The 20,421-nt window shown below is 36.1% G+C and overlaps 1 protein-coding gene across 6 annotated transcripts in view; it reads left to right on the top strand.

Annotated features, from left to right (window-relative positions):
- Positions 1 to 20,421, top strand: part of Zfr (zinc finger RNA binding protein) — a 66,586-nt gene that overhangs the window by 16,337 nt on the left and 29,828 nt on the right. For 2 of the 6 annotated variants that reach the window (XM_021633719.2, XM_021633721.2), the window contains 7 exons: positions 2,679 to 2,702; positions 3,815 to 4,097; positions 4,963 to 5,107; positions 7,298 to 7,516; positions 13,491 to 13,738; positions 17,036 to 17,227; positions 17,692 to 17,983. In XM_021633719.2, the coding sequence (XP_021489394.1) occupies positions 2,679 to 2,702; positions 3,815 to 4,097; positions 4,963 to 5,107; positions 7,298 to 7,516; positions 13,491 to 13,738; positions 17,036 to 17,227; positions 17,692 to 17,983 (1,403 nt within the window). The remainder of the gene's footprint in view (positions 1 to 2,678; positions 2,703 to 3,814; positions 4,098 to 4,962; positions 5,108 to 7,297; positions 7,517 to 13,490; positions 13,739 to 17,035; positions 17,228 to 17,691; positions 17,984 to 20,421) is intronic. The other 4 variants (XM_060380447.1, XM_021633720.2, XM_060380448.1 and 1 more) reach the window with 4 other exon arrangements.

The following is a 20,421-nucleotide window of genomic DNA, read 5'->3' as shown; positions in this document are numbered from 1 at the left end:
GTTAAAAGCATGATCCTTACCTCCCTTACATTTCTTGATTTTTCTGACTAAAGCTGACCAGATTCTTTTTATTATCCACAAAAGATTATTATTCAAAACTCTTGTCTTTACAAATTAAAGTCAGCTAAATTTTACATTGTATGCAGAGATTTACACCTTTTATTATTTTACTGCTGTAAAATAGGCAAATTCCCATGATTTTTAACTTTTTTTTTTCTTTTCCTTTTTGGTTTTTTGAGACAAGGTGTCCTGGGCTCACTTTGTAGACCAGGCTGGCCTTGGGACTTGAGATCCGTCCGTCTGCCTCTGCCTCCTGAGTACTGGAGTCAAAGGCGTGCACCACTACCCCTGCCCTTTAACTTGCTATTTTGAACTTGGTATTGATTTAAACCTTCCTTCAATCCTTCCTTCAATCAAATTCCCAGTGCTAGTGATCAAATTTTAAAGTACGTTTATTGGCTCATGTGTATTTGATTGGATTAGTATAGGCTAGTTTGATAGAGCATGTTAGGTGGGGGTAGAAATTGAAAGAAAATTTTCTGAATGTCTTTTAAGATATTATACTAGACAGTCTTTATTTGAACAAAAATCAGCTCAGCCACCCTCAGAATTGGGGCTAACTAATGTTTTTACTAGAAGTTACAGTTCCAGGGGCTAGTGATGTAGCTCAGTTGATAGAGTACCACGGGGAACACTTGAGTTGGATTCCCTAGCAATCCAAAGACTGAAGCAGGAAACTGAGGGGTTCAAGATTATCTTTAGCTACATAGTAAGTTCAAAGCCAACCTGGAATATATGAGCCTCTATCTCAAAACAGCAACAAGAAGATATGGTTCCAGTCAAGATGATGAGTATAGGGACCTGGCTGTGTGAAACAGAATGGCTAGGAGGCCCTAAGATTGTATATATAGTAATTGCTTACTACCCTGACATCATTTTTATAAGGTAACTTGGGAAAGGTGACTTTGTAATTTATTGTTGAGACTGGACACTTAGAAGAGTACAGAAATAATATGAATAATTTCACTGAGATAGGAGGCATAAGCAAGCATGTGGTATTCTTGTGTCACATGCATTTTTAAAGGTTAGGATCAGGCAGTATAAGTCAAATTGCCTGCCTAGTTGATTTGTTTCTACTTTGTTCCCGCCTAGTTTTTGTTCTGTAGAACAACTTTTGGGGGCAAGAAATGTGGGCAGTTACAATTGACAATGTGTGTATGCAGGCTCTGCATCATGGATAAAGGCTGAATGATTGTGTTTGTACTAATGAGCATTATAGTTTGTTGTCATCCATTATTTCCTAAACTAGTTATTTACATGGCATTTTTATTAATATAAATAATTTGGGCATGAAACTTACCGTGTAGGCTATGATGTATTTAAATTATATGCAAAGACTATGCATTTTAGAAACTTGTATTTTTTTTGTTTTGCTAAGGATTTCACCAAAGGCTTTTGCATATAGCAGGCAAGAGGTTCCACCCTGAGCTACAGTCCTGGCTCTTGTGAACTGTGCCCTTTTATGCAAGAAATAGAACATTATTGGATTTTGTTGCTTCTTCTTATCTTATTTTGACCTGGAGCCAGTCTCCTACAGATATCAAAGTGTGATTTTGTGAGAATCGAGACTGTATCTGAATTTTAATGTAACCAATTTCCTTTTTAGACAGTGGAGAGAGAGATTGTATGTATATGTGAAATGAAATCTTGGTTTTTTATTTTTGTTTTTATTTATTTTTGTTTTTCGAGACAAGGTTTCTCTATGTAGCCCTGGCTGTCCTGGATTTGCTTTTACGCCTGACTATCTTTGAACTTAAATCCACCTGCCTCTGCCTCCGTCTCCTGAATGGCTGCGCTACCACTGCCCTGCTGTGAAATCAAATCTTAATAGTTAAATGTTTAATACAAGTTTCATAGACTTGGTGTGTTATTATTTTAGTTTTTAGGTCTAGGTCTTAGGTAATTAAGAATTACCTGATTCCTGCCTTCAGTTCTCACGAGTTTGGAGTACAGTTATAGATCTCTATACCAGTTTTACAGGATGCTGAGTATTGAACCCTGGATTACAGTATATTAGGTTTTTTTTTTTTCTGTTGAGGCAGCGTATGTGCCACTGCATGCGTGTGGAAGTCAGGTCACAGCTTACAGGCATCTGTTCTCTAAAGGTTGTTCACTTGCGGGCCACCAAGAAAATAAAAGAACTCATGATCTCAGTTAGATTCCCAGAATCCACAAAAAGGTAGAGATACCAATTCCACAGTTTTCTCTGACCTCCACACACACACATGGCACATACATTCCCCCTACACATACACCCACAAATAATTTTTTAAAGAATGTCAAATTGAGGCTAGAATTTAGCTCTAGTAGAGCCTTCAACTGCAAAATAAGTAAATAAATGAATAAAATTTAAAAGAATGTCACATTATCCTTCAATCAAATGTTAGTTTTAGACAGATTTCCCATTTTGAAAATGTGAGCTTGTCTTTGATTTTCTGTAATTGTCATCTCTGCAGAAAGTGTTGGCTAGTTTTATATTAAAATATGGGAACTTCATCCAAGTAGAATTTATGAGTTTCTTTGGACTCTAAGTTTTTTGTTTGTTTTTTGTTTTTTTGTTTTCTTTTTCATATTGGACTGAAATCTGGCACCCTGTAACTTCCATCTGTTGGTTCTAGTTCTGTTCTCTGGAGCAGCATGGAGTAAGTGTCTTCTTTTAGAAGGCAGCTATAACCTTTTCTTGAGTCTTCATTTTTATGTGAAATAAAAATCCTTATCTGTAAATTTCATATTCCCTTTTGTCAAATTTTAATTGATCAATGTTTTCCATAATGCAGGTTAAATATGGTGGCCCAAAATAATAATTCTACACAACCTCCCTATGCTGCCAGGCACATCAATACAGAATACACCTGTACTTTATAACTCATGAATCACATACTCGTAATTGATTAGTACTGTATCAACAGCACACACACAGAGCTATTCTTAACTGTTGGCTCTTACTAAACCTTGTCAGCCAAAACATTTCAGCTGTTGGAGTCCCTGCTTTGGAGAAGGCATGTGTACCTTGGTAATACAACCTTGCATGTGATAATTACGAGTATGTTGCTCAGAGCCTTTAATGAAATCTAATTTATGCTCTCTTGTAATAACGTCAGTGTGACTTCAGAAGTTAAAAGTCACATTTCTATAAGAATTTTAGGTGATTACTAAATGCTTTTGCCTTTTGAGGCTTAAGTTGGAATGACTACATTTACATTGGGGCTTTTTACAACATCCCCTATTAAATTTTTTAAAGTACTTATGTAATGAAATGCTGTGTTTAAGCTGGAAATGTATCATATATTTCACTATAAGTTATAGAAGGTCTTTTTAAAGATTTTTTTAAATGTGTAGAATAAAATAATGAACTTTATATATACAAATGGTTTTTTAAATTTCTAAATTGGTTCAAGTTTTTTCCTTCCTAGTGTTTTATATCTGTTACTCTTTCCCTTTGCAGTATGATTCATGATCTGAAGCATACTATATTTGAATATATAAAGTATATGATTAAGGAATGAAACATTTTAAAACAGTAACAAATAATATTGACTAGAAAGTATTGAGTTCAAGTACTTTGCCTTTTGTAGTCAATAATTATATTACTTGAAAAATATGCTATTTTAGTTGATAATTTTTAGGGTGATTCTTTGATTTTAAAAATTAAGTCATTCTTATTTGTGTGTTTTCAAATTGACAAATGATTTTAGGATGACTGCTTGGTTTTAAAATTAAATTATTGTATTTATTCTTCTACTTCACAATATAGCCAGCAGCCAGCTTCGGGTGTAGCCTATTCTCATCCAACTACAGTTGCTAGCTACACTGTTCATCAGGCGCCAGTAGCTGCTCACACGGTTACTGCTGCTTACGCACCAGCGGCCGCCACAGTTGCAGTTGCCAGGCCTGCTCCGGTAGCTGTTGCAGCTGCTGCAACAGCTGCTGCTTATGGAGGCTACCCCACTGCCCACACAGCAACCGACTATGGTTACACCCAGAGGCAGCAAGAAGCACCACCTCCACCACCCCCAGCTACTACACAGAACTACCAGGTAAGAAAACCCTTCACATACCCTTAATGGGCTCAGGTATGATAGAAGGTCTAAGCCAGTACTTCTAAATGTACTTCCAGTGATAGAGAAAAGTGAATGATTTCTTGGGTGTTAGGGCATGATCCAAGCATTAAATTTCTTTACAGTGGATTTTATATTAATTCTCCTCTGCTAATTTTACCTTATTCCTCCTCCTCCTCACACACACGTATTTTTATATGTGTTTAGTTTTTTAGAAAGTTTTATACAAATCATTGTTTAAATGCTCTCATTTTATTCTAAATTTTTGGAGAAAAAGTCCATGGGGAAAATGTCCCTTGTTTATACTTGTCTATCTGAGACAGGGTAGTTTGAAGGTCATGGCTGTAAGCAGCATTGAGTAAATACTACATACATGTTTTCTTCTTGAAACTTACCTAAGTTTCTGGTCCTCTTGCTGTGCTTTTATGCTGTATAACATGGTTTCGTGGAAATTGTTTCTTTAGTACTATAGGATTTACCTTTAAAGGCAAAAGTGAGATTTTGAGTAAAATGGGTTATTTGATTCAGTAATTAAAGTGTTTTGACCTTCTGATTGAAATCAAACTGCTTAAAGTACTTTTGATTTTATTTTTAAAAGTTCTAAATTAGTTGTTTTTATTGAAACCTGATTTTATTATTTAATGTTTATTATATTAATATTGTATTTCCTTTTAGAAACTAATAATTTGTTGATTAGGTATATTATGTTGTAACTATATGTCTGGGCCTATATAACTTACTATATATTCTATTTTCCTTTGCTATATTTTTACTCAGTAAGGATTTTTTTTTCTTGCCACTTGAGTCAAGGTTTTTTTTATTTTATTTCCTCTGATCTCTGTAGGACTCATATTCGTATGTAAGATCCACCGCTCCTGCTGTAGCTTATGATAGTAAGCAGTACTACCAACAGCCAACAGCAACTGCTGCTGCTGTAGCTGCTGCTGCCCAGCCTCAGCCTTCTGTCGCTGAAACCTACTATCAGACAGGTAGGCCTTGTGAACATTAACAGTTTCACTAATTTTATTGAAATACGTGATTTAGGGTGATCTAATGAAGACAAACTGCAGGGTATCTGTAATGGTTCTATCTGTGTTCTTGTTTTTGACGACTGTAATGTCATTGAATCACAAAGAGAATGATTAGGAGAAAAATTGGTATACTTTTCTGGAAGTGTATTCTGCTGATAGTTTACAGCAGAGGACTCCTCTTACTTAAATACAGTGTACAAAAGGAGCTGTGGCAATTACTTGTAACTACATGCTATGCCAGATCACCCTGGTAACCAGTGGGAACTCTTACGGGCCCGTATTTTTATCTGTAATGACAGGTTGTTCTGTTACCAACCACTGATAATGGGTTTCCCTCCCCAAGTTTGTAAGGCCATTTGTTAAACACTCCCACAACTCTTTAACCCAGCCACTACTATGCTAACAGCACTGAGCCAGCAGCATCCGCTGAACATGCATGATCTTGAATACAGTGCCTATGTCTAAAATGCAGAAAGTAAAGGCTTCTTGGTAGAAGCCTCCATATTTGTAAACTTTAAAGGGCGTAGACTTGAGAACTTGCCCAAAATGTTATGTTTTAAGAACAAAAAAAAAGAACAACAAAAACAGTTTTAAGGAGCTTTATTTTAAAGCTGAGGAGCTAGGTATAGCTCATTTGGGAGAGTGTTTGCCCTATATGCAAGATGCCCTAGGTTCAACCAACACACCGTATAAACTAGATATGGTGGCACATGTCCATAATTCCAGCATTCATTATGTGGAAGCAGGAAGATCAGGAGTTCAAGACTATCCTCAGCTAATAACAGCTTTGAGGCAAGCTTGGACTATGTTAGACCCTGTCTCAAAGTCAAACTGGTTTTACTCTTATGGACAGAAAGTTATTTTTCCTTCTCCATCTCTGTTCTTCACACATACCTATTTATTCATGAAGTAGTTGCCTATATCTCTTCAGGGTCTCTGACTTCTGACTTGTGACTCTCTTAAAAGTGATTGAAAACTCGTGGATATCCACATGCTTATAATCCTAGCCCTTGTCAGGCATGAGTTTAAGGCCAGACTGGACAATCTAGTAACAGTAAGGCCCTATCTCAGAATACATGTATGTATATGTCTATTTCTCTATAAGTTGGCAGTGGCTGGCCTTTTTACAACCACTTTTCTGTTTATTTTTATACATAATAGTTTACTCCAAGGTACCACTTTCCTTAAGAGTACTGAATTATATAAGAGTCAGAAGATCTTGATTGATTTTTTAAGTTTTGATGTTCTTAAGTCATTTGGGTTTTGAATATTATGTTTTTCTGTAAAATCCCATCTTAATCTATATTGTTTGGGTCAGGCATGAGTAAGTTTAAAAATATCTTAACTGAGCAGCAAATCAGTTATACTATCTGATGTTTGGACATTTCTCAGAAAAAAATCATTAATGAGTGATTAATAAGTAATTGTTAATATGATTAATAAGATGGGGGGTGTTGTCAGAGCCTTAGTAAATAAAACATGAATAGTACTAATTTAAGAACAGCTTTATTCAGGCTACTTGAAGAACTTAATAAGCAGCATTTTTGAGTTGGAGTTAAATTCACTGAGAAAATCGGTAAAATGCAGTTGATGGTATATGAACAGGTTGCAGGATTAAACACTGAAATTTTGTTTTGTTTTTAAGACAGGGTTTCTCTATGTGTACTCCCTTTGTAGACCAGGCTGGCCTCAAGCTCATAGAGATTCTCCTGCTTCTGCCTCCCCAAGTGCTGGGATTAAATGCGTGTGCCACCACACCCAGCTAAACACTGAAATTTTTAGTATGAATTGAAATACAAATTTAGCTCTCTTTGTTCTGTTTCCAAGATTAAGCCTAAGATTAAGGTAGATTGATTGATTTAAATATACACATACATATAAGTTACACAAAAACTTTTTATTTGTCATTTATAAATAGTACTGGTGTTCTGGTTGTGGTTCTGAGGAACTGTCATGCCACAAATGTAGAGACATTTGGGGAAAGAGAGTAGATGAATTTACATGTTTATTCATATTAGTAGTAAGAATTTAATCCTCATTTGTTCAGAATAAATTGCATTTCTGACAGCTTTTGCTGTTAGTTTTTTAAGTATATTGTTACAATAACTGTATAGTTATCCTCTTTTTCTCATGTCTTTCTTGCTTTAGCTCCTAAAGCAGGTTATAGTCAAGGTGCAACACAGTATACTCAAGCCCAACAAGCTCGACAAGTGACAGCCATAAAACCAGCCACACCAAGTCCAGCTACCACTACTTTCTCCATTTATCCTGTGTCCTCTACCGTACAACCAGTGGCAGCTGCGGCTACTGTGGTGCCGTCCTATACTCAGAGTGCTACTTACAGTACCACAGCAGTTACTTATTCTGGTAAGACTGACACGCAGTATTTACTTGGGTAAACAAAAAGCAAAGTGCTGACTAGAAACTGTCCTGATTTTCTCTGAAATTATTTTACTTACAATAGTAGGTATTTAACTAATTGATTATTGTTAATGTAAATATTTGTACATAGTGTAACAAAAGGACCATATTATAAACAGTAGTAGTGGTAGTAGAAGCCCTTAGCAGAAAATAATTCCCCTTTGGGGGAATTTGAAAGCTAGTCATGTGTTCTGATCTAGCTCAGAAAAGGTCTTCTATAGGATTGTTTGTTTTCTGATTGTGAATTTGAAAACTCAAGGTTAGCACTTGAAAACTACCATAGACTATTTATTCTGTTTCTTTTGGTTCATGGTGAGCTCTTTCTTCATATTTATTCAGAATTAGTGCCTGAAAATATTGGCAGCTTTTTTTTTTATAACATCTGTAAGATTGTAGTAATAGGATACAACATGCCTGTCTAAAATCACCATGACTTTTTTTCTGACTAAGGAAGTTAAAATTGCAGGGATGAAAACTGTGTGTTTTTGTGGACTCCTGGCTTTGTGCTGCTTTATGTGTATTGCTTGTATTCTTTAATCTCCTATCATGTTGACTGTGGAGGCCCTAAGGTGGCATAGACAGTTTTAGTTCTTATATTTGATGTTTTGCTGTATCCTATCAGAAGCCTAGCTCATGAATTTTAAAAGATACCTTTTTTCCCCCCCTCAGAGATTTCTTATCCCTAAACTTGAGAAACATAATAGAACTGGGCAATCAGATAGTTTTGGGGAAAGCAGTCCACAGTATTTCAAGATGATAATATGTGTGTGTGTGTGTACAAAATCTGTAGATTCTGATTATCATGTGGAAATAGATTGGAATGAGGAAGGGGTCTTATCTGAATAGTCTGGCTAAATAGGTGAGTGGTAAGGACTTGATTAAAGGAAGTTAGGGTAGAGAGTAATTTTTTATTAAGAGTAAAGACATGGTCCAGGATTTTCCTTATTTCCTTAAGTGGATCTTTTCATATTTTAGGATACTGATATTTCTACTCAAATAGGACTTCTGCTTAAGTTTCTCTGCATCTTTGTTTGGTTACAATTATAGCCAAGGTTATTGTAATGGAATATTGTTGGACATCTTTTAAATGTCTTCATTATCTTTGGTCATGACTGCCCTCTTGAGTATGTTCTGTAAAATGTAATCATGCAATCTAGTACTTTGCCCTGAGTTCTTCTGATAGTATTTCCTAAGAATAAGATACTCCTTTATATAGCCACAGTGTCAAGAGCTCTCAGTTTAACTGACAATACTTTATATACTTTAACGACAACTGAAATTTTTTATTAATGCTTGTGTTTGTGTGTGTGTGCATGTGTACGTCAGAAGACAACCTGCAAGTGTTAGCCAGCTCCTTCCACCATGTGTACCTCACATATTGAACTCAAATTATCAGATTTGGCTCTACCACTCCTCAGCCCAAATGATGACAACTGTTTCTTTTCTTTCTTTCCTTTCTTTCTACTTTTCTATTTGTTTTTTGTTTGTTTGTTTTCAATTTATTTTAAGGCCAGGTTTCTTTGGCTGTCCTGGAACTTGCTCTGTAGACCAGGCTGGCCTCAACCTCACAGAGATCCCCCTGCCTCTGCCTCCCGAGCGCTGGCATTAACAGTGTGTGTCACCACCACTGCCCAGCTAATGAGAACTTTCCTGTCAGCTCTTTTTTAATGTGTACATAAGGGACCACAATTTCAATAATAAATTAAACATGGGTACTATGAAATATATAAATATCTGATTAAATTTGGTGTTTAGTTTTACAGTTTTTTTTTATAATAAAGTTTAAAGTTAAAATTAGATTGCCAGACAGAGTAAGATCTTAGTGATTATACTTCTCCAGATAAAGAATCTGTTTCCTTCTAATATGAGCAGTTCAATTTTGAATTGTTGTTCAGCAGTCTTAGTGGTTTGGTTTTGAGCCTTGGTCTCACTGTTCCTGATGACAGCTTAGAATTCAAAATATAGCTTAGGTAGGCTTTATACCATGATCCTCCTGGCCTTGTCCATCTAAGTGTTGACTGAGCATATAGATATGCACTGTAAAACCCAGTATTGATTTTTATTTTTTCTTTTTTTTACATTTATTTGTTTATGGAAAGAGAGTGTATGTGCAATGACGCGTCAGTATTAGTATTAGTTTCTTTATATTTAGGTTCAGCCATTTCTTTGAGTAAAGAAAAACATTTCAATGTTCTTTCTGTTCAGTTGCATCAGGAGCGTATAATGAATAATGCCTTTATTTCTAATCCATGATATTATTACCTGCTCAAGTATTGCCTATCAGGTATCTTCATTAATAAAATACCTTTTCTTTTTATAATTAAGTAATCAATCTATGAGCCTGTTGTCCAACTACCTACTGCAGGTTGTCATATTTTAAAGAATAAGTAAATTTCTTTGGTGGTTGTTAGAAATTTTTTTGTTTAACATGTTGATCCTTTGATTATTCTCCACGGAGTCTCCTTTCACTACAGAACTGTAGAGCCCTTTTAAAATACAGTGTGTTGTAATCCATGACTCATATCTCTTTGGGATGTTATTTTCATGAATTTGACCAATGGGGTCTTTTTGATACTGCCAAATCATGAGCACCTTTAAGATTTTCTTGCCTTAGACTCAGCAAGTAGCCACGTCAGTAAGGATCCTTATGGTGTCTTATAAATGTAAATGTCATTTAGAAACTTGACTATTTCATAGTATTTTATTCTATAGATGGCACTGTTTTCGTTTTTGGTGTTTTTTTTGTTTTGTTTTGTTTTGTTTTTTGTTTTTTTTTGGAAGTGTGTGTATGGAGTATTTATAATGTTTTAATGCTGTTTTATATTTAGTGGGAGGGGCAAACACTGTATTTGTGTGTATAGATGTCACTGCTTGTAGAAATTGATTCTCTCCTGCCATGTGGTTCCTGGGGATCGAACCTAAAGTTGTCCTCTTGGGGCTAGAGAGATGGCTCAGTAGTTTAGAGTAGTATTTGTTACTCTTGCAGGGGACCCAGATGGGGTTCCCAGCACCCATATCAGGTAAATACAGGCCTGTAATCCCAAATGATTCACCCTCTAGTCTCCTCAGTCACTTACGTCGACATGTACTTATATACCCACACAGACACAGCATGGCGTTTCAACATGAGTACTGTGTGTTATGATCCATCAGGGTAATAATATGCATACCCATCACCTCAGATGATGGTATGTTATTTTGTGTTTCGATATTCAAATACCACTCTGCTAGCTATCTAGATATATTTGTTCTGTTATTATTAAGCATAGTCATCCTGCTGTGCTATATTAAACATTAGAAGATATTTTTCCTGTACCTGAAATGCCACACTGTGTCCCATAAATACATGCTTTTGTATAGTAGAATATTACAGTAACAATTAAAAATAAGATGAGCCAGTAAGATGGCTCAGTGAGTAAAGATGCTTGCTGCCAGGCTAAATTTAGAAAAAAAAATTTTTGATTGTGTGTATAATGTGTGTCTATAAAGTAAGGATAGTGATACCTGCCTTACGGATATTTTGTTGAAACTTCACTGTGTCTGGCACATTGCCTTCCATATGGTAGACTCTCAGCTCAAATTTAAGTACACACCAAAGATATATATGTGGTCAACTATGTTTTATTTTTAAATTTCTGTATGAAAGCAGGCCTCAATATTCCTCAGAAGACCATCTGCCCACCAGATGTGAGGCCCTGGGTTCCCATATTGATTTGTTTGTTTGTTTGTATTTGGCTTTTCCACTGTCCTGGACTCATTTTGTAGACCAGGCTGGTCTCAAACTCAAGAGATCTACTTGTTTCTGCCTCCCAAGTGCAGAATGCTGGGATTAAAGGCGTGCACTACCACGCCTGGCCCTCCATATTGATTTTTAAGATGATTTTTAAATATCACAATCATGGTATTTTGTTTTATTTTCAGAATCATGATTTTAATTAATAAAGTAAAAGTAACTTCACTGGGTTTAGTTTTAGTTTGTTTATCTTTAAATATTCATTTATTTCTCTAATCATGTTGCCCAGACTGGCCTGAGCTCCAGGGCTCAAATGCTACTCCTTCCTCAGCTTCCCAAGTAGCTGGGACTCTACTTATGTCAACCACACCTGCCAGCTGTCTTTATTGGTTTTAGTCAGACAGGTTTGTGCGTGGGGGTGGTTCTGTTTCTCTGTGTGTGCACTTCCACATATAGAAGTCAGCACAGCATTTAGGAGTTGACTCTCCTTCCCCTATGGATTCTAGAGATTGAATTCGGTTCCACAGACATGAGCAGCAAATGCTTTTACCCTTTGAGCTATCTTTTTAGCCTTATTGTGGTTCTTCACAGTGAAATTTAAACTGTGGTTCTGTCTCTAAATTTGAAAGCAACGTTCATTTAAAATTAGTTTAAATTTGTGCTTTTTGTTTTGGTTTGAGTTTTCGTTGTTTGGTTTGATGAGTAGAAGATATTAATAAGACTGCCTAATAAAGTTCGTTGAACTATAAAATTTTTCTTAAAACCAGTCTCACCAAGTATTCTTTTATCTGATCATGTGGTTATCTCTGGCATATCTGCCTTTTCCTTCTTTTGAGTATTTTCTTCTACCACATTTTCTTATCTTAAAATTTCAGAAGCATTTTATAATCTGATAATTGAGCATAAACATTCAAAAGCTATGTGATTTCTTTATCTTTGTTAGCTTTGTTTGTTTTGAGATTCTTATGTTCTAGTTACTCTTAGCTCTTCATTCCTTTTTTTTTTTTTCTGTATGTGTAGTCATACTAGAGTCGGTGGGTCAGAAGTCATTTGGTTATAATAGGCTAGCTTTTAAGAACAAAAAGCTGGGCATTCATATGCATTCTCTTTACCTTCCTTGTTCTCCATACTCTCTGTAATGAGGATTGAACTTAGTTTCAGTCTCCTGTGCCATCTGCTGCTGAGCAATAATTCTAGTTCCAGTTCTCTTTAATTTTGCCATCTTGGTCTTATTTGCTTCTTGCCCACCTATCACATACTTTAAGGAGCTAAAGGAACCTCACTAGGGTTATGGTGAATAGGCAGTGCACTGTATTTCAAGAAACTGGTAAGCTTTTAGTTTTTAAAAATGGTCATATATAAACTAAACAACTTCAAACTTAAAGTCTGTAAATTTAAAGCATGTGTGTCACAGAACATCAATGTTTATGTAAGTCAGTCATCAGCATAAAGTATTTATTCAGTAGAGATTCCCAATAGTGTAAACAGCATCTATTTATTAAATCAGAATACCATGCTGCTTTTAGGTTTTTGGAAGAAAGAACAGTGTATTGATTCTTGTTCCATGGTCATGAAACTTGTCCTTCATTTACTAAGCTTCATTACCTTGCCTCCTAAACTCACTTATTTCTTGTTTTTACTATTTGTACAATCCATAAATTGGTCATCGGGACTTAAAATTGTGGTGTCATATATCTTACTCTCTTTATCTGTTATTCTCTTAAATTATCAAATCTTACTTTATTTTTGATTGTATGCTAGCCTTTAATAGCTGAGCCATCTCTCCAGTCTAAATCTTTATGAAGTACTTCTGAATTTTTCCCATTTTCGATTCTTCAAATCCAGTGTTTTGTAAAATGTGTTCAGAGGATCAGTAGGTTCTGTAACCACATAAGTGTCAAACATTTTCTATCAGTTGAACAGTAAGCATCTTTTAAGTGATAGGCTGAATCTTAAACTTTTCTTACATACCTTCATAGCATCTGATGTGTCAAACAAATATTTAAGTAACGATGTAAAAGACTGGTAAGATTTGTGTGGGGGGAGATTTCATGATATAAGACATACATATTTAAATCATGTAAATCTACCTTTTGTCAGCATTTATTGAATTTAAACTTATAATTGACATTTAACTTGTCCTTTTATAATCATATAACATAATCTTTGTTTCATTTTATTTGTAAGGTACATCTTATTCAGGTTATGAAGCAGCCGTATATTCAGCTGCGTCTTCCTACTACCAACAGCAGCAGCAGCAACAGAAGCAAGCAGCAGCAGCAGCTGCTGCAGCAGCAGCAACAGCTGCCTGGACAGGGACCACCTTTACTAAAAAAACACCATTCCAAAATAAACAACTGAAACCAAAACAGCCTCCCAAACCACCCCAGATTCACTATTGTGATGTTTGTAAGATCAGCTGTGCTGGACCACAGGTACTTATATTGTGTATTTAACATGAGTCTCAGTGGTTATTTTTCATAGTTGAAGAGGGTTGATGTTCTACTCCTGTACCTACAAACCACATTCCACATCTGTGTATTCTACATCCAACGATTCACCCATAGATCAAAAATATGCATGTGGAAGACTGCATCTGTGCAGAATACCTACGTTTTTACCCCTGTTATTTTCTAAACCATACAGTAAAACTGTTCAGTAGGATTTACTACTGGTACTGTAAATAATCTAGAGATTTTTAATGTATGTAGATAAAATCATAGATTATGTGCAAATAATTTTACTATTTTAAAGAACTTTAGCATGCTTGGATTTTGGTCAACAGTTTCCTGCAGACACTGAGAGATGGCTGTATTTCACTAAACATTCTTTAAAACTTGTTTATATTGAAACACAAAAATGATAATCAGGAAAACTGGAAAAGTGATTGTAAGTGTATGAAAAATGGGGAAATTAAGCCCCCCCACCCTTTTAAGGGTGCTTCCTTTGCTTTTTTATATAAAACTTTAAAAGTTTTTTTAAATTCAAATTAACGTATAATTTTAAGGATTGTATTTCTAGTGAGACTATTTTGTACATGGTTTGTAGAATGTAACTTCTGTAATTTTCTCTATGAGGGGACTTTGAACATTGAAAATTGAAAGGTATAAGGAAGATAACCTATTGTGCTGGGGATGTCGTTCTGTTGGTTAAGTGCTTGCCTATGTAGTGGTCCTTAGATTCAAATCCCACAACTACAGAAACCAGACATGGTAGTTGCTGCACACCTGTAATCCCAGTACTGAGAGGTAGACGTTCATTGTTGTCTTTGGCTATGTATATATTCAGTTTGAGGCCAACCTGGGTTAGAGGCCCTGTCTCCCTCTACATGCTTTAAAAAAAGATCAACCTAGGACGAATGTGAGTCCTTTGATTTTTGTTTGTTTGTTTGTTTGTTTGTTTCTGTTTTTTTGTTATGATTCTACCATCTATACCTTAAAATGTGTGATTCAAGCATGGGTCTGTCAGTGAATTCATCCCCCCTTTCTAAGCCTTGTCAAGTATGGGGTTATACACCTGTAATCCCAACAACTTATACAATAGGAAGATTTCAAGTTCAAGGCCAGCCTAGCCTGCAAAATAAGAACCTGTCTTCTTAAAAATTGTTTTTATGGCTGGGCACAGTAGCACACGCCTGTGAGTCCATCACTAAGGGAGGGAGAGGCAGGCGGATCTCTTAGGAGTTCGAGTACAGCCAATGCTACACAGAGAAACCCTGTCTTGAAAAATCAGAAAGAACGAAAAGAAAAATGTTTTTATATAAAACATTAAGCATTGGCTGGAAGAATAGCTCAGTGGTTAAGATCACTTGATCTTGCACAGAGGACCTGGGTTTGGCTTCCAGCACCTGTGTGCTGACTCACATAACTAGAGATATGATGCCCTTCTTGCCTTTGAGAGTACCAGACATAAGAGGTGGTTTTTTTTGTTTTGTTTTGTTTTTAAGATTTAAAACATTTTTTACATTAGTGACTTGGCACATAGAAAACATATTTGGGGAGAGTAGATCAAATCTCAGTATTAACATTATTTGTATGTTTCTAGCTTTATTCTACCAGTATATGGTTGGTTAGTTGATTGGTTTTTGAGAAACAGGGTCTTACTATATAGCACTGCTGCCACTCTCCTTCCCCCAACTCACTGTGTAAACCAGGCTGGCCTCAAACTCACAGACGTTTGCCTGCCTCTGCCTCCCAAGTGTTAGGATTAAAGGCATGTGCTACTGTGTCTGACTTAAATACACTTTTTCACTTACTGCTTTAGTTCTGTTTTCAGTACATGATTCTGGAATCTTTTTCTATATTTTGGTGTTTTCTACATTGCTGACACCTAATTAGAGACTATTAAAATATATGCATTCATTTTTAAAATTATTTATTTTTATGTGCATTTGTCTCTATGAAGGTGTCAGATCCTCAGGAACAGCAGTTACAGACAGTTTAGCTTCCATGTGGGTACTGGGACTTGAACTCGGGTTCTCTGGAAGAGCAGCCAGTGCTCTTAACCATTGAGCCACCTCTCCAGCCCCCTATGTATTTATTCTTATGCAATATATTTTAACTGTAGTTTCTAATAAAAATTGTCAAAATGCATTCAGATTTTTAAATTAAATTATATAGACATCTTTTTATAAAGAATTATCATGCAGTAGTTTTTTTATTCCTAATAATATAGGTACCATTTCCCCCACAGATTAATTAATTCTATAATAAGACCTTTTGTGGAATGATTAATATTTGTTATCATTTTCTGCCCTATATTATACAAGTTCTTGAAACTAGAGGCAGCTTATCTTATATTCTAACTGTTCGTTAATGTGCTTTGTAATTTAAAGCTATTGGGTTAAAAATAATAACAATAGCTCAGTTGATAAGTATTGGCTTTGCAAGCATGCCACTATAAGTTCAATCCCCAGAGTAATGTAAAACAAATGCCTGATGTGGCCTGAGCTTAATATACTAGTGTTCATTCAGAAAGCAGAGATAGACAGATCCCTGGCATTCCCTGGATGGTCACATAGGGAAACTTTGTCTACAGAAAGGCTGTGCCAAAACCTATCCTTAAGCAGAAACCTAGGTTGTGCTTGCCCCCTGTTCTTCACACATTTGCACCATCACAGACTATTGAATGTGAATCTGTTCTTAGAAGATTGGAGATGTAGTTCAACCGAGTGTATGCCTGGCATACTTAAGTTCCTAAATTCAGTCCTTGGCACCAAGTAGCAAAGTGTTCTTATTAAGTAAACTGCAGAGAACTACAGATCATACATGCAGAATCTTTCATGTTCTGAAGTGCTTTTAAAATAGCAGTTCTTATCCATGCTTCCCTCATTCATTTGTTTGTTTGTTTGTTTGTTTGTTTTGAGACAGTATACTGTTACATAGCCCAGGACAGCCTTAAACTCAATGATCATCTTCCTCAGCCTACTGAGCACTTAGATTACAGGTCTGCACCACACATTTACCATGTTCTCTTTGTTGTTGTTGTGTTTTGGGTGTCTGTTTTTGGTTTTTTGAGACAAGGTTGCACCATGTAACTGGCTGGCCTGGAATTTGCCATGTAGACCAGGTTGGCCTCAAACTCAATGAAGTTCTGCTCTGCCTCCTGATTACTAAGATTAAAGGCATGTGCCACTACACCTAGCTTATGATCCCATTTTAAATGAGTGTTAGAGGTCTGAAAGTTGAATAGAATGTTATAGAAAGAAAATTTGTACTTTTTGTTCAAAACAGACTTATAAAGAGCACTTAGAAGGACAGAAACATAAAAAAAAAGAAGCCGCATTGAAAGCCTCTCAAAATACCAGCAGCAGCAACAACTCAACTCGTGGGACACAAAATCAGCTACGTTGCGAGCTCTGTGATGTGTCTTGTACAGGAGCAGATGCATATGCTGCCCACATTCGTGGTGCTAAGCATCAGAAAGTAGGTGTTTTGGTCCCCCTCCCACCCACACACACAGCCTTATGTCTTACTGTACTTACTTTCACTTTTTCAACAGGGCTTTGAAAAAGATGACTTCAATTTTTGAAACCTTTGAGTGTATTATAAACCTTGCTTATATGTTAACATACATCAAGGTAACATCAAATAGCCATTGCTTAAAAGAGAACCACTAGAGACCTTTAAATTGAATTAAACCACTTGTTTTATGATATGGAACTAATTCATTTGTCTTGATTAACTAAGACTGATTTGCTTATAGGCAAGTCCTTTCATCAGTAAATAAAGAGATGTTAAAAATAATGAATTTTGCCTGTAAAACCATAATTGAAAAAAAAAAGCAAAGAAACTACAGTTTTGATTCTCATTTTATAGTCTCACTCAGACAAACTTTTATACAATCAACACATTTGAGTTTCCTGACAGGTGTGCTTTTTGTTTTGTAGGTGGTTAAATTACACACAAAACTTGGTAAACCTATTCCTTCAACGGAACCAAATGTTGTTAGCCAAGCTACTTCTTCAACAGCTGTATCTGCTTCAAAACCAACTGCCTCTCCTTCAAGTATTGGAGCAAGCAATTGTACTCTGAACACGTCATCAATTGCAACTTCTTCAGTGAAAGGTCTTTCAACTACAGGAAACTCGTCTCTTAATAGCACATCCAATACTAAAGTATCAGCGGTACCTTCCAATATGGCTGCCAAGAAAACATCTACACCTAAAATAAACTTTGTTGGCAAGTACTAAAGATTGATTCTTTGTGTTCCTCCTAACTCTTGTCAGAGTGGTTTTTCTTCACCATTGTATTGCTGGCTATTGAACTCAGAGCCTCATGTATGCCAGGCAAACACTGTACTTCTGAGCAGCCTCTGTTCTCTCTGCTTCTGTACTTCCCAATCAGTCCATAGTCTACTGCCCTTTTCTAAAGTTATTGCAGGACTCACCAAGTATCTAACTACTTAGAGCCAAGCATGTCTCATACCTATGTACCAATGCTTGGGAGGCTGAGTCAGAAGGATTGCCATGAGTTTGAGACTAGCCTGGGTTTGTTCCAGGCCAGCATAAACTAATAAGAGAAAAACTCACAGAAATATAACAAAACAAAACAAAAAAGAGCTGCCAAATCCACTGATCAGTTTTCAGTTTCATCCTGTTGACTGCCTTAACTTAGACTTGATATAATTGCTGTACCGTGAAGCCCACGGTGAATTGTAGTTTCTAGCATGTATGTCCATCCATCCTTATTTTGGGGTATCTTACTGATTCTCTACCTTTGTGATTGTTAAATGACATTATTCCTAAAATTATGGTTCTGCGTCTCATCTGTGTGTGCAGCAGTATTCCTGGACAGTTTCAAGCATTCTAGTGTATACAGCTGTAAAATCTGGCAAATTCAAAATCCTACCTAAGTTTGAGAATCATGTTTCGGTTGCTTGCTGGTCATCTAGTAGATATGCCTTTCCTATTGTGTCCCATCACAAGACTACTACAAAATACTCATGAAAATGACTGATTTTTTTTTTTCAATTTTTAAGGGAAAGCCTCACTAACATTTTTTATTAACTGCCTCCCTATTAATTGCTATTTCTTACCCAGAGCTTCTATGGTAAAGTCTTTGTTGTTATGATTTCTTTTTCAAAGCCTTTAGTTTCTTCCTTAGAGCTCAATTTCTTATATCTTGTCTCTTGAGCATAATCTCTGTGTTCTTATTAGTGTGCCTTCTCTTTTAAAATCTTCATTGGCCTTTATATGTAGGATAAAGTCTATGACTATGTCATATGAGCCTTCATAACTGACTTGTACCTGCCTTCTTACTTTCATGTCAGCTCTACCTGGAGAGTAGCTGATGCTAAATTACTGACTTTTTGGTTTACCACAGTCTTAAATTCTATGTTGCTACACTCTTTTATATGTGCTATACCTTCTGTTTAAATATTATCCTCTTACGTCTTCTTGACTGTTTCAAAGCCCAGTTCAAACGATACCCCTTTGTGAAGTCTCTTCTAACTTAACAACTGCTCTGCTTCACTCCTACAGTAAGCAGCTTCTACTTGGCACAGGATGTTATAAATGCTTGTAGCTTCCTTTTGATTGTAGCAGTGCAGTCACAGATGCATTGTATTATACTTTTTAGTATAATGTTGCTGACTTTGTTCTGTAACAATTTTCTACATTTGCATAATTGTTTTTCTGTAGCTACTTCTTAAAATATATTTGAAAGCTTTTGTTTTGTTGGGTTGGGTTGGGTTGGGTTGGGTTGGTTCTTTTTCTGAGAGGTGTGTGTAGACTTGGCTGTCTTAGACTTGCTTTGCAGACTAGGATGGCTACTGCGCTCTGCTTGAAAGAGCTCTAAGAGTAGATCGTTGACAGTCGGTTATTCTCTTGAGTAAAGTATTAAATTTAATCGGTTAAAATGAAAGCAGTAATTTGTAGTTTTGTCAGGGGTCTTTTGGTTTGGGAGGCTGTTTTACTTTTCATTTTCTGTTTAGAAAAACAAATCTAGGCTAGAAAGATCACAGTGGGTATAAGCTACTTGCCAAGCCTAATGACTCAAGTTCAGTCCCTGGTACCCATGTGGTAGGAGAGAATTGACTCCCTCAGGTTTTCCTCTGACCTTCACAGGTGGTTATGGTCCACATTGGCTGGATATGTAGCTTAGTTGATGGTTACCTAGCATGCACAGAGCACTAGGTTCAATTCCTATCCCCATATAAAACCCACATAATTATAGGTAAACACACACCTATAATTCTAGCACTTGGGAGTTAGAAAAAGAACTGTCAGAATTTTTAGGCCAACTTGCGCTACATACATAGTGAATTCCAGATCAGGCTTCTCTACAGCCTGAGAGCCCCCATCTCAGAGATATGCAAGAAAAAAAAAAAAAGAGAGAGAAAGGAAAAAAATCACTATGGGCTAGATATTTACTACTTATTAATCACAGTTTAGAGAGCTCTTGGATTATATTTAATCTCTTTTCAGGTTCCTTCTGTTCTGGATACTAACTGTTAGAAGAACTAAGATGGAGTTTGTGGATATGATTGGATGTTGTGAGAGAGAAGGGAAACATTCGGGAATGTGGTTCATTAATAGATTACAAAAAGCAGTGTAGTGTATATAGGTTTTTTTAAAACATTCCAATCTGTTCTGCATAAAGTGTAGCTAGCAGTAAAG

Source organism: Meriones unguiculatus, chromosome 3, assembly GCF_030254825.1.
Source record: "Meriones unguiculatus strain TT.TT164.6M chromosome 3, Bangor_MerUng_6.1, whole genome shotgun sequence".
Taxonomy (NCBI): domain Eukaryota; kingdom Metazoa; phylum Chordata; class Mammalia; order Rodentia; family Muridae; genus Meriones; species Meriones unguiculatus.
The sequence above is the reverse complement of the archived record's forward strand: the minus strand, read 5'-3'. Positions and strand labels throughout refer to the sequence as shown.